A 14,158-nucleotide genomic window follows, 5' to 3' on the forward strand; every position below is an offset into this window, starting at 1 on the left:
TCCTATTTCTCACTGTCTGTACTACTGAGATACTTCACGTCATTTATTCAAAATCGTCTCCGTTTGAGGTGCAGGTCTTGGCCTTTATTAAGACGTTGCTCCAAGTCTCTTATGGTATTACGGAGAATTTCAATTTCCTTGTTTTTCTCCTCCTGCAGATGCTGCAGCTTCTGTAAAAATGCAAGGAAAGGCTTCATTGTTAAGCATCAAATAGAACTATGTAACAATACAACATGCTATTACTAATGAGAAATACTCTAAAAAAGAGTATTTTTCTCCTTATTTTGCAAAGGTGACTTCACCAGAATCCAGTTTTTGTGACATCCTAGAGTCCCAAACCTATAAAAACAATAATGCACATATATAATTTATATCACAAGTCATTTATGCCAGTCCAAATCTTAAGTTCCCAGGTTAACAATTCTGTACTAAAACCACTCTCCATGCGGGTTTTTGTTGTTGAACCCCGGCTACATCAACATTGGTGCAAAGAGACTGGACATTATTGGTCCAGAGGTGGGAGGGATTTGTGGGGGACTGAGTGAGATGGACTCCCAAGGCATGAAACCCCACCCCCACTCACTCCATCCCCCCAACCCCGAAAGCGTTGCTGCAGAACGCACACCCTCAAACCCCCAGCAGCTGCTGCTGCAAACAGGCTGTAACAGCACTTGGTACCCGCAGGACTCGGGCTATGGAACACATACCCTTCGATAGATACTTTGTGGCAAGGCAGAAGCCTCGGAAAATGATTTCGGTGTTTTATTCTGAACTCTGGCCAATTTAGCATTGAACTGAAAAAAAATCAGGAAACGACAAAACATTAAGAACTGGCAAGAAAAAAAAAAGTATGTTAAATAATACCAGTATAATTTTAACTTCTTTTTAATTGGATTTTGTACCCGAAAGTAGGAATAGGATCTAGATAGATTGGATCACTGGGCCAATGCCAATAGAATGAGTTTCAACAAGGGCAAGTGCCGGGTCCTGCACTTGGGCCACAATAACCCCAGGCAGTGCTACAGGCTGGGGGAAGTGTGGCTGGAGCTGCCTGGAGGAAAGAGACCTGGGGGTTCTAATTGACAAACGGCTGAATATGAGCCGGCAGTGTGCCCAGGTGGCCAAGAAAGCCAACGGCATTCTGGCTTGTATCAAGAATAGTGTGACCAGCAGAAGTAGGGAGGTGATTATTCCCCTGTACTCAGCACTGGTGAGGCCACACCTCGAGTATTGTGTCCAGTTCTGGGCACCTCAATACAAGAGAGATATCGAGGTGCTGGAGCGAGTGCAGAGGAGGGCAACGAAGCTGGTGAAGGGCCTGGAAGACAAATCATATGTGGAGCGGCTGAGGGAGCTGGGGCTGTTTAGTTTGAGGAAGAGGAGGCTGAGGGGAGACCTCATCACTCTCTACAACTTCGTGAAAGGACACTGTAGAGAGGTTGGTGCTCGTCTCTTCTCACAGGTAATTAGTGACAGAACGAGAGGGAACGGCTTCAAGCTCCAAGAGGGTAGGTTTAGATTGAACATTAGGAAGGAATTTTTCACTGAAAGAGTGGTCGGGCATTGGAATAGGCTGCCCAGGGAGGTGGTTGAGTCACCGTCCCTGCATGTGTTTAAGGGCCGTTTAGATGCAGTGCTAAGGGACATGGTGTAGGGGAGGACTTTGTAGAGTAGGGTAGATGGTTGGACTTGATGATCTCAAGGGTCTCTTCCAACCTAGATGATTCTATGATTCTATGATTCTATTTAATCCTAGGACAATGAAGCTACTTAAATTGTTTTTTAAAAGAATGCAATTACAAGTTACGTTTCATAAAAAAATGCCTCAAAAATTGTAAAGTGAATAGTACAAATATGATAAAACATACATTTAGATGAACAGACAATTATTAAAAAAAAATGTGAAGGCTCCACAGCCACATCTGCAGGAGGAGAAAAGGGAGAGGATGCTAAAAACCTCTGAAACAATCACACTTCCCTCACATTCCAAGGATAACTCGGCCCAAAGACTTTTATACCTTACTTTTTTTTTTGATATGTGAAAGGTTTGAAGTATTTCCTTAATTGTTTCTGTAACGAGAGTGGCTTAAAACCTGACCAACGAAATACACCGTGAATTCCGTGACTCAAATCTACATAGGATTAGAAGTCTTTAAGCTCTTAGAAGTTTATGAAAAAATACATATTCCCAGCATCCAGAAATTAAAAATAATAAAAATAAGCAGAAAGCATTGTTTATTTTTTTTAATAGTTCAAAAACTAGCAAAATTTTCAAAATAATTTCATTTAAAATAATAACACAGCAAACTGCAGTGCCCCCATACAGTAGGTAGAACTCTGTTCCTGAGCAGAAGTGACTCAGGTACTATTATGGACGGGAGCACATGCCACTGATCTTTGTAAAGACAATAATTTTTAAAGTTTGCTAGATGCCATCATATTTGTTAAGTACTAATTATCATTTTTCATGTTCACAGTCTAAGTTTACCCAATGCCCAACAGATCTTTAACTAAGCTTTGTAATACATACCTCTATCTGCAATTTAATTATTTCATTCTGCTTCTCTTCGTTTTGAATTTTCAGCTGTCTAGTTAGCTCTAGTATTTCCAGTTCTTTTTTCTCTGCCTGTTCTCTATACTCCACTTCTTTTACTTCAACTAGTAACAGAGTAACACCAAATACAATGATTATAGAAGATGTTTAGATGGAAAAATAACATAATTTCCCAACTATTAAAACTTTGTTGAACAGCAGATCTATTTTTCATGGGAAAACTATTTCACTCAGTGAAATTTCATTCCCTGTGTCTGTTCTACCTGTTTGGGAATTTCTGCTGATCCTGCATTGCTGTACTATTACTGCCTCATTGCCGCTGCCTCCTCTCTTGAGCAAAGATAAAATTCAGTCAAACACTGTCCACTTCTAGCTTTCCTGTTTCCACTGAGAAGTGGAACTTGCAATTATCCTAGATGAGGTATAGCTCCTATAGGTTACCATGTGTTTTACCCAATGCTAAAGCATTCAGTCTTGAGAGGACTTACATTTTTTTCTTATATCGCAATTCAGCTGTGTTATTTCTAATCTGTGGTCTTCCTCTTTGTTTTTAATTTCTATCATAAGTTTCTCAATCTGATCTTTATATTCCTGTGAATGTAAAAAGCTTCATAAAAATCTTGAGGGTTCTGTGCTCTTAGCCTTCTGCAAATCACAACATTCATGTATAAGTGTACAGCATTCTATAATTCAGTACCTGTTTTATCTTTGATCTAGTAAATTCAAAATGCCCTGTTACTTCTTACACAATCTGGCTGAAGTCCATAGATTAAAAATGTAGCGGATTCTATTGCATCACAGCCATCAGTTAATATTAAATTAGAGACTGTGCTCATGAGGAGAACAGGAAAATGGAGAGGTAATATTTCTTTCCCCCATCCAGGACCTGATAAAATGCTGAAGTTGGTTAAGTGACCACGCTATTACTTTTGTGGATTTTTGACTGTAAGATCGAATAACAAAAATCATATTTAAAGTATGAATTTTGTTAATATTGCTTACACAACTGTGTTAATACTGACTCCACAACTTCACACAGGCAGCAGTAGAAACACCAGGGATGCCAGCAGCAGTGATGCTGGTGGCACTGATGCTCAAGTGAAGTGTCTGAGCACACCTGGTGCAAATCTGCTCCCATAACTACCCCAGAATCATCAGGGAATATGCTGTAGCTGCCAGCGTAGAGGTGCTTGCTCCAAAGCTCTTATCAGAGCCATCTGCCAAGGTAGGTAGCCACTCGCCAGAGCAATGCTCAGAGGCACTCACAAAAGCAGTTACTGATTGCTGGTAATAGTCTATCTACACGGACAGAGTCAACTAAGCACCTTCACAACACCACTAGGAAAGGTTCCACCATGCCCATACATGTATATACTGTATAGACTCATCGTTTTCTCATGTCTTTCAGAAGGGATTACTTATTTTATTCTCAAGCTGTCAAGATAACAGCTCTAGCACTATAAAAAATTAATTTTGACTCATAGTTAGTCCAAGCACAGGCAAAGAAAATCAGCAGTGAGATTTCCTAATCCTAGACAGGTACAGATCCACAATCCTAGCAAGGAGAACCAGTGCAACTTGTGACTAGCCCTGCTGGTGTTACCTCCTTTCCAAAAATGACTGGCATAGATAAAAAGTAGAGAGATGGTCAATGGAATTTGCTAAGAGACGCAGATCGAAGCAGGGACCTATCATCTTTGTAGGATTTACCCCAGAAGACGCTATAGACAAAATTCAGACAGTTCTTGATTCTCTGGCAGTACAGCAGGCATTGTGAATATCAAAACACTATTTCCATACAAAAACTTATTTTAGTGTGACAGATTAGATTTTAGAAAGTAAAGTTGAATTTAAAGCTAAACAGTGAAAAAAAGTAAATGCATCTTAGATTGAGACAGAAGAGTTCTCATTACTTAGCAGTTTCGACCTCTTAGTCCCTGTAATGCTTTCTCATATTGACACTCTCATGAGAACAGATCTTCTCTTTTCACACGTGATAAATGTTAATAAAAGTGCAACAATAATGGTATCAGTAGCAAACCCAAGAATATAATAGATATGAACTGCTACAGTTGAGATAAAATACTATTCCTCTACCTAAAGAATCATAATTTGTGACATACCTGTTCACAAGCCTTTAATTTCTCTTCCAAGATGTGAATGGTACCCTTCAGTCTATCATTTTCATCTATGTAAATAAAAAACTATATGATACACTAAAAAGTACATTTTGACAGTATCATTAGCATGAAAGCAGAATAAGGAAATTACTTTCATTTTTTGACTCTCTGAACTTTAAAAACTTCTTCGTAGACATGATAATCACCATTTACAGAACTACATAATCTCAGTCTCCATTTTTTTTCAAAAAAATTCATAGTCTAATCATAATATTTGCCTGGTATTACTACTTTGAACTGTCTTTAGCCTTCTGATATCTGATGTATTCAAGCAAATGTAGATCTTTAGCACAGAAAATAAAAGATTATTATCATGGCTACTACAGTTTCAAACTGGAAGATGCAACTTTTTAAGTACTTGTTTCTCAGAAACTACAAACTAGTATCTCAAAACCAGAATTTAGAAAAAGCAGATAGTGCTTTTTTTGATTATTAGAAGTCACTTTGAGTATGAAAAGCAGCCATATACCTCAAATTTTTAGAGGTTTATTAGTATTTATGCTAATATGCCTTGAGCACACCATGGGTCTAAAATCAGCTACACCATGTACAGCTAAACTGTGGTATAAAGATATAGCAAATATTTATATATTTTATTGTAAAATACAATGAGTAATTGCCAAGTATTTACAGATAACAGCCAAATTTTACTAACATTACACTGACAATTAAGACTCTTTGGTTTAACAAACTGACAAAAACTATGCATAAACACTTTATAATAGACTACAGTCCAACAGTTGAATGACATTTTTCTCACTTTTTTTAAAATTGTCTGTGCTATGCTGAAATAAATTTAAAACCCAACTACCAATTTAAAAAACCTGACTAAGGCAGAACTTCTTTTACATGTGGACTCTAAGTAGGATAATAACATTAGGCAGTCATTAAGCATATAGAGCACCAAATTCTGCACAAGATTGATTTTAGGTACTTTTTTCTCCTTTCTCTCTGTCTGCCACTAAGTTTCTCTCTCTGAAAAAAAACAGTAGATATAATAATAAAAAAAAAATGCCTGGTCACTCTAAATTGCAGCACAGTACATTATATATAAGAAAATGTTTGCTTTTACCTTTCACGTTACATTGGTTTTCAATGGTTTGTGTTAGACCCTTTATCACATTCTGTAGAGTAGTACATTCTAAAAGAAATGAAAAATCCAGTATTTTTGGATAATTTATCAAAAAATTTATTTTATATTTTGTTTATAAAATTTTCTCAATATTTTATAATCATCTGGGTTAAAGATTAGTCTAAGTCTTCTTACTGTCTATGGAAACAACTCAGACTACTATTACATGGTTGCCCAAACGACTACACTTGTTAATTTTAGCTTTTAGTTTGACAATAGATTAAAAACAATTTTAGCAAGCAATACAAATAATTTCATAAACCTGTTACATTTTTGTTTCTAGCCAGAAAATAAGGATGTTGCTGTTTTCTGGACAATAATGGAAGTTTTCCATATCATCATTCCAGCAATTTGATGTAATTAATGAAAATGAGGCTTACTTTCCTGACAGCATTTTTGCCAATACTTTTTTTAAGTATTGAAGACCAACCCTATCCACTCATTCTCACCTCCTTTGAAGTCCATATTATCATTCATCTTGTTGCTCAACATAAACTTGGAGAGATTCAGAATATGCTACTATATTCCCATTATCTCATTTTAAACAAAACATGTATGTGTATGTTTATACATGCAACTTGTTATCAGTTTACACATTTGTATTTCATAATTTTTTTTAAAAAATTATTTTTCATACTTGAACACCACACGGACTGCTTGTACTACATAATTTGGTTTTCATTAAATATAAATTTTATCCCTTATGTTTCTTGTAACCTTATCAGTAAAGTCACAAAAGATTCAAAGACTGGGAAGACTGGGGACACTAAAACTAACGTTGCTTGGTCTTAAAAGCTTTCTTTCTATTTCCAGAGTACCACTGCATTTCTTACGTGGCTTTTAGTTTCTGCAACAGATAAAGTATGCAAAATAACAGCTACTTGTCTCATAAGACGGAAGCTCTGTTGAAAATTGAAGACCATATAATTAATGACTACATTACAAATAATGGAGTCAGGAAGATGAATTAAGATTCCAGCTCAGAGACTCAGTTTTCCACTCAATCTTTTTGACCTTTATACTATTCTTCCGTCAAGTCTGCATTTCATGCAGCCGAGTTAGCCACCTGTATTCTTTCCTTCCATGCGTCTTAAAAAACAGTAGAGGGAGCACGAACAGCACAGAAACATTGGCTGTCCTCAATCCCTGCATTGGATCAAAAGCATTTGTGGAAAAATCCAATTCAAAGTCAGAAGCACTAGGTTAACATGCCCATTTGTACCAACCACTTCTATTGCAAATTTTCTCCCGTTCGAAAATGTATGGAAATAAACCCAAATGTTTGCAATTTATGCACAAATTGGAAAGATATATATGCATTTGAGTAAACGATAGGACTGCAGGCAGTGTTACAATGAGTCACAGCTATTTAAGTGAAGGCACTCTTTTGTCCAGTCCCAAGAATATTTGCTTATCTTTCTCTTATCTTTCTTATCTTTAGAGAATGTATTTTGGTAAATCCCTTATGTAATTACAGTTGTGACTGGAAAAAATCACAAATTTTGCTTGCCTACATTAAGAAAGAAAAAGCAAAATTTTCCTAAATGGCTGCAGCTTTCTGAATCACTGCTTATAGCACTTGTTATGGATTCTGTGCGGTTCCTTCCCTCTAAAGGATACTCCCTGCATGCAGAAACAGCCTAAGGGCTCTTTTTTCATGTTTAATATCAATATTTTATTGCAGTTTCTTCCATCAGCATTTAAAACTGAAGCTATTGGCTTTTTTTATAGGGCAATTACATCAACCACCTTTTCCTTTAACACCTTTGAAACACTAAGTCAACAAATATGCTATCCTGAAGATGCTAAATAGAGCCACCTTAAGTGTTCCATAGACAATCATGTGATTGCTTTATTTTTAAAAGCTACAGTAGTTTTTAGCTCAGAGTTGTAGCCTGCACCACGAGTCCATTTAATCATCATAGAAAAGGTTTAAGAGCAGAAAACAAGAACGCCAGACTTGCATTTCTCTTAAGAGGATCTGCACTGATTTACACTAAACAAAACCTGTGGCCCTGAATATCACCTTTGTTTAGCAAAGAGCCTATCAAGGCAAAACAAAGCTCGTTTATGACCCTTTAGAACATGTATACACTTGCCCAGTTGCTCATCTTTTCCCACCTTATCTTTGGTTCAAGTGTTTCACTCTCCTCTCTCACTTAAGTGTTAGAAGTTTTCTTTCTTGCTTTGCATTTCCTTCAGAATTCCCAGTCTTCTTTTAGCTTAAACAGTTCTAGAGCAAGACCTCTGGCAATCACGGATAACAAAGAGCCCTCACGTTCTCCCTTACACTCATTAGAGATTTCTGGGGGCAAAAAATGCTATTCCTATTTCGGTTTCTCATACTAACAAAGAGTTCTTCAGCCAGAATAAAATTCCACCTCCCTCACCCCGCCACCACTAGTAGCCACAAACCCTTCAGGGTAGGCGGAACAACAGCCTTTCCTTCCAGAGTGCTCTTTCTCTCTGCTCCTCTGCTGTAAGCAGCATGTTTACTTGGAATCATATGTGAATCATTCACCAGCATGTGATTGCTCATGTTTTTTTCCTTGCCTGTTCCGTGAACTGCTTTGTGGTCTACTGATAAGCCTTACATTCTAAGGCTGAGTTGCCTACCTACCCTGTAAATTCATTTTTGTGTTAAATTTGTAATAAGATGAACTTGAGACTGCACATACATTACGGCTCTGTGTTGACACTGTTCATGAAGAAATCAACTCAGCAGTCCAAACCCAGGAATTTCAGTTGCCTTTGGATCAACTTTTCAAATGATATTTTCAGGAAATGTGGCTGAGCTGGGTTCTGGGAAACAGCCTGGGACATAAGGCTAGAAGAAATCTTTTTTCCCAAGCCACAGTTGCCAATATCACTGTTGCAAAAGCCACTCTTACAACTACAGTCTGTTAAGATAACTGTCGCCAGAGTAAGAATGGAGGTATCAATGCTACATTTTTTCCCCTCTCATCTTTTCCAGTTCTGCAAAGGATCCCTCTATAACTCCATCAGTAATAAGGAGTATATTTTTAATCCCACAGTGCTTTGACTTTCAGAAAGGTTTTACAAAGAATAGAACTATTAGATGCAACATTTTTAGTACCCTGATTCTGAATACACAGTATTCAGCTATTACCCCTTCTGAAGGGTCAATGTTGCAGGTGAATTTGATAAAGATGCAAAGACCATTTCTATCCATTTCAAAAAGAAAAAGGAAAATGCTTTAGAAACATTATATACTTACTACATTTTATAATCACTACACCAACTGTAACATCCTTTTGAAATACTTTTAATGTTACAGTCACTGCTGATCTCCAGTAACATGGTAATTTTTTACCTGAAGGTTCCTCTGATGGCATCCGCCACAAATTATGGCATCTGCTGCCCAAGGTGTCTTATGAAACTCTGCTTTTGGATCACCATTAATGAATACAGCTCAAAACTTATAAGCACTTCATGCCAGGACACTTGAAGCGTTTACCTCACTGCCAAGCACATTAACCTAACAGAACAGCCATGATTAACTGTCTTAATTTCTAAATACATTCTATCTTTTTGTCATCTCTCATTTACCTTTTACTTCCTTACCATCAAGCTTTGAGAACCACCTCTTGGATGTCCCATGTTGTTACAAGTTCCTGCTTTTCACTTTTTGTTCTTACTGCTACTAACAGCTCTGCAATCTCTCTTAGTCATTGACCAGAATCCTTGTCTTCCAACAATTCTGCCTCCTATCTGTATCTGTACTAATTTGTACAACTACTATGACTTCAGTATTACTGAGATCTGTTTTTCCCCGACTATCCCTACTGCTAAAACTTTAGTTCATATTTCATGCTGATTGCTCTGGTATTTTTACTTGGACTTCTGCCATCCCATCATGTGTTTCAAAACAGCTCCAGAGGTTGTTTTCTTCAGTTATATCAGCATGACTACCTCCTCCAGTCACTTCACTCTTATCTCATCGAAGTGAGGCACTAGTATTTACAAATCTCAAATCCCTCTTCTGACTTTCATCTGTTTTCTACTTCCATAGTCCTTGTTGCAGTCATCCCAGCTGCTCTGATTTCCTGAGTTGTCTCTTACTTTCCCTGCTTTTATCCTATAGGTTCCATGGCAAGAATAATTTCGTCTTTTTGTCCACCTTTCCCTTTTTAAGATCTCATTTTGTATAAGCTCACTCCAGTTTTTGTCAATAATGAAGCCCCTTTATCTGTTTGAAGAAAGCTGGAAGACTCAGAAATGGCTGCCCCTCCTTCCCTTGGGAGCTGCATTTAAGCTGAGGCTTTTGCTCTTGGCCTACTTTTTAGTTATGCTACAGCTGTGTTGCAGCCACATACCACGTAGACCTAGACACTGGTCGTGACACAGGGAGTGACTTCCTGGCTTGATTTCAGACCTGCCTCATTGCTAGGGACCTGATAGTGATCACTAGATCATGTCTGGCCTTGGTCACCACTTCTGAACCTGATCCCAACTCCTGTCTTGATCTTGGACCTGTCCTATCACTACATACTTGTTTGGTAACATGGACTTTTGGATGACCCTTGCAGCCCTCACTGGGCCAGTCTTGCACGGGTATGGTGGGGATCAGTCTCAGCTGGTGAAGCCCCTACTCCTGTGAGCCTTGTTACACAATTGGTTTCTGATTCCCTGGCTCTTGCTCCGCCCTCACAATATCAAACCTTGCCAACTTCTCTGTTATCTCTTCTAGTTCTGTTATTTTCATTTGAAACACAAGGACCAGAAAATTAGCTGAAAATCACAGACTATGCAGGGACATGATGTTTGTTTCTCTGTTTCTTTCATAATCACGCCTATCACTGTGTTTGCTTCTTTGACTACTAATATTTTTACAGAACTCTTCAGAAGGACGCGAAGATCTCTTCCCTGAGAAGTAGCCAACTAGGGCCAACCACTGTTTGTATTAAATGCCTCCAATATGCACTGCTACTGGTTTTCATCTCCTCTTTTTATCACTTGTCATTCCGTACCATGAGATTTTTGGCATAACCGAATAGATTAGCATCATTAACAAACTTCACTTACTTACTCAATAGTTTTTCCAATTCATTTCTGATTTTGCTAAATTATTTAAGGCCCGGCGAAGATCTAAGTGAAACCAACTGACAATCTCTCGCCAGCGTGAATCTAAGCTTATTCCTATCCTCTTTCCTAACTTTTAGCAAGTTGACTTGTCAAAGACCTGAGTTCTACAAAGACATGCACCTTTCAGCAACTCTAAAAACTGCAGAAGAATAAGCAACCACAAATTTATGCTAAGTACTAGATATTTCTCTTTTCAAATACCCATCTGAAAAGACATACTTCTAGAATTAAAAAAACCAAACCCAACTTATTTTAATAGTTTTCTCTTTAATTCTTCCTTTATTTGGCAACTTTTTTTATTATGATGTAGAGACTTATAATTTCCACCTGTAAAATAGTAAATGTCATTACATTATTTAGCATCCACTGAACAGTTTGAATCCTTTTAATAATATGAACTTTTATTACTATTTAGCACCATAATGACATCTGCTATAAAAAGTAAAAGAAATATGACCAAAACTGATCACATTAAAGCTGACAGTAACACAAGTACAGGCTATGGAATAAACTTACAACAGTGGTACCAGCTTAATTGAACTCAACCTTGAAGGATTATATGCTACTCCTTACACTTTATAACTGAGTTGGAAATGTCACGAAGATAAAATCTTGACGGTGGCATTAAAAACACAAAATAGGCTGTCACATTGACCTCTTCAGAGATTAAATCTTACACGGATAGAAAGTATAATCACTTTGGACAGCTTTTAAGTCCTCTAGAAGTTAAACAAATGCCTAGGCAGAACAAGACACCAAGATTCCATCAACAGCCAAGGGCCTTACAGAACTAATTAAAGTGAGCAAAATTCAAAGACGAATACTAAAACTTCAATACACCAGTAAGGTACAGGAAAAATATATTCCAAACCCCAAACTGGGCTATCAGATTGTCCCTAAACAACCCAAATAACACAAGCAACTAAGAAATACAATTCTTTATTTTATCTGGGAGCACCAGCCCCATGAGTCAGACATGCCATCTCCAATTACAGGCAAGCTTTGACATTTCAGAAGGCAGCAAAATATGTGTTTGAGAATGCGTCTGGCTCACGTCTCATTGGGCGTGATGTTTCTGGTGACCAGGTGAAACATAACATTTGTCATATTGATACCAATGGAACTGCCAAGCTGGGGGCATCACAGTGTCAGTGCTGGCCTTGCTTTTCTCAAACGTTGACCCTGTTGTACAACACAGACATCTGAACTGCTTATGGGTTAACATAAGTCACAGACGAGCACTTAAAGTAAAACTAACTGATATTAGTTTGCTTAAAAATGCTGGCTTTGTAAACTGTGGCAGTTCACTAGAAACTCAAGAAGCCTGTGGATGGGAAAGGTAAATGTTTGGGCACAATGACATCATCAGGTCCACCAAGCTCATCTGATTCTCTCCCTCTTTCCCTCCCAACATACTGCTTTCTTGGAGAAGGACAGAACACAATAAAAGAAAAAAGATGAGGAGGAAAAAATGGAAAAAAATACAAAAGGAAAGTTATTCTTTCATACGTGTTGCTTGCACTCAAAAATCCCTTAAGGTGGACAGATATGAATGTCAACTGGAAAATAGTTACTTTAATGCAGTTCTCATGATATGTTTGTGGATTAGAGTTGTCTGGTTTATGCAAATGAGACAGATTTCATTACATGACCCAAAATTAAGAGTTACTGTTTTTCACACAGTATCTTAGATCCTTGCTATTTCATTTTGTATTTTTAAATGACTGAAAATACTGGAAATATTTCTCAGAAGTTCCTGAATATATACAAAAACTGTGTTGTTTTTTAAAAGATAACTTACCTTCTTTTACTGATTCCTCCTTTGATTGGCTCAATGTTAGTAACTTGTTACATTTTTCCAGCTGAAGAACGAGTAGGTTATTTGCTTCATTAATTTCTGATATTTTCTAGAAAATTGGAAAAAGACTAAAGTTACAGTAATATATTTTGATTTAAGTTTTAAATCTTGAGTTTTAAATTTTTGTAAACTTTGACAATTTCACAACAGTGCAGTCACAAACCTGTACTATTTGCAATTCTGGCAATTCCTTTAGAGAGAAGAACAATGCTACAGTAGAGAGCCTGAGCTATTGCCAGTTTACCCTGCAGAACTAAATGCCAACTTGCATCACTAATTATAAGCTGGTTTCTTCTCAATTCTGTAGTCCACAGTCTGGATCAATCTGTTTCTACTGCTTTGCATATGAGGCTGTCAATGCCCTCACTGAGAATCAGCATGAGTAATGGGTGTGCACAGCAACTGGTATAACATTTTTTCCATAAGAAATGATAAAATTATTTCAGGTGCCCCTTTCATATTATCTCTACTATAGATTTACTGATCAGAAAACCATCAGAGAGCTAGTCAAGGTGGGTTTAACAAGAAATACACTACTGATTTTGGTACTCGGTGGATCATTTTTTTAAGGACTGACATACACATAAAGTAAAAAGAGCTCAATGTATATGGAAAGTAAAAACATCCTCCTGCTATGGCAATGACATTTTTCTAGAATTTCTGAATGATAGTCCAGCAAAGCGGTGGGATACTGCTATCTCCAATAGCAGCTTCCAGTATAAAGGAACACTTCCACAACTTTCCTGAGAAGTCAAAATTGGCCTTTGCACCACTAAAATTCTAGCACAGAAACAAAGGCTTCTCAGACTCCACAGAAGTCACTCATATCACTCTGAGATAGGGCCAACACACCTTCTGAACAAAGTTGGCATTAGAAGGCATATGAATAAGAACTAGCTGATATCACTTAGAAGATGTTTTCAGTGAAAAGCTTATTAAAATGTCCTTAAGTATTTATAGATTGCAGTTTCAACATTTTTACCTTCTTCACTTACCTTTTCTATCTCTGAGAAGTTATCTAAAAGTTTATCAAGGTTCACCACACTGATTTTCTTCATAGATTCTTCATGGCTGTGATTCATTTCTTTCTGGACCATATAATTCAGTGATCACTGTATATATATAAAATAGGTCTATGAATTCATATATTTCTCATTCATACTATGTCAAAAGATTTTATATGCACAAATGTAAGGAGAACATGCTATACTTTTTAATTAAAACTATTTTTGCATGTGAAGCTAAACTTCAAACAATGTAAGATCTTTCATTTCTAGGAATGTCAGAAGGCCCAAGCAAAATCTATCAAACTGTTAGATAATATAGTT

The 14,158-nt window shown here is 37.2% G+C and overlaps 1 protein-coding gene across 1 annotated transcript; it reads right to left on the reverse strand.

Annotated features, from left to right (window-relative positions):
- Positions 1–36: 36 nt before the first annotated feature.
- Positions 37–13,912, reverse strand: CCDC152 (coiled-coil domain containing 152). Its single transcript, XM_014965086.1, has 8 exons — positions 13,826–13,912; positions 12,774–12,879; positions 5,807–5,875; positions 4,678–4,742; positions 3,043–3,145; positions 2,531–2,658; positions 708–794; positions 37–170 (listed from the first exon to the last, which is right to left on the reverse strand). Exons 1-8 carry the CDS (start codon positions 13,910–13,912, stop codon positions 48–50), a joined length of 768 nt encoding a protein of 255 aa, XP_014820572.1. The 3' UTR covers positions 37–47.
- Positions 13,913–14,158: the final 246 nt, after the last annotated feature.

Source organism: Calidris pugnax, unplaced genomic scaffold, assembly GCF_001431845.1.
Source record: "Calidris pugnax isolate Ruff unplaced genomic scaffold, ASM143184v1 scaffold273, whole genome shotgun sequence".
NCBI classification, from domain to species: domain Eukaryota; kingdom Metazoa; phylum Chordata; class Aves; order Charadriiformes; family Scolopacidae; genus Calidris; species Calidris pugnax.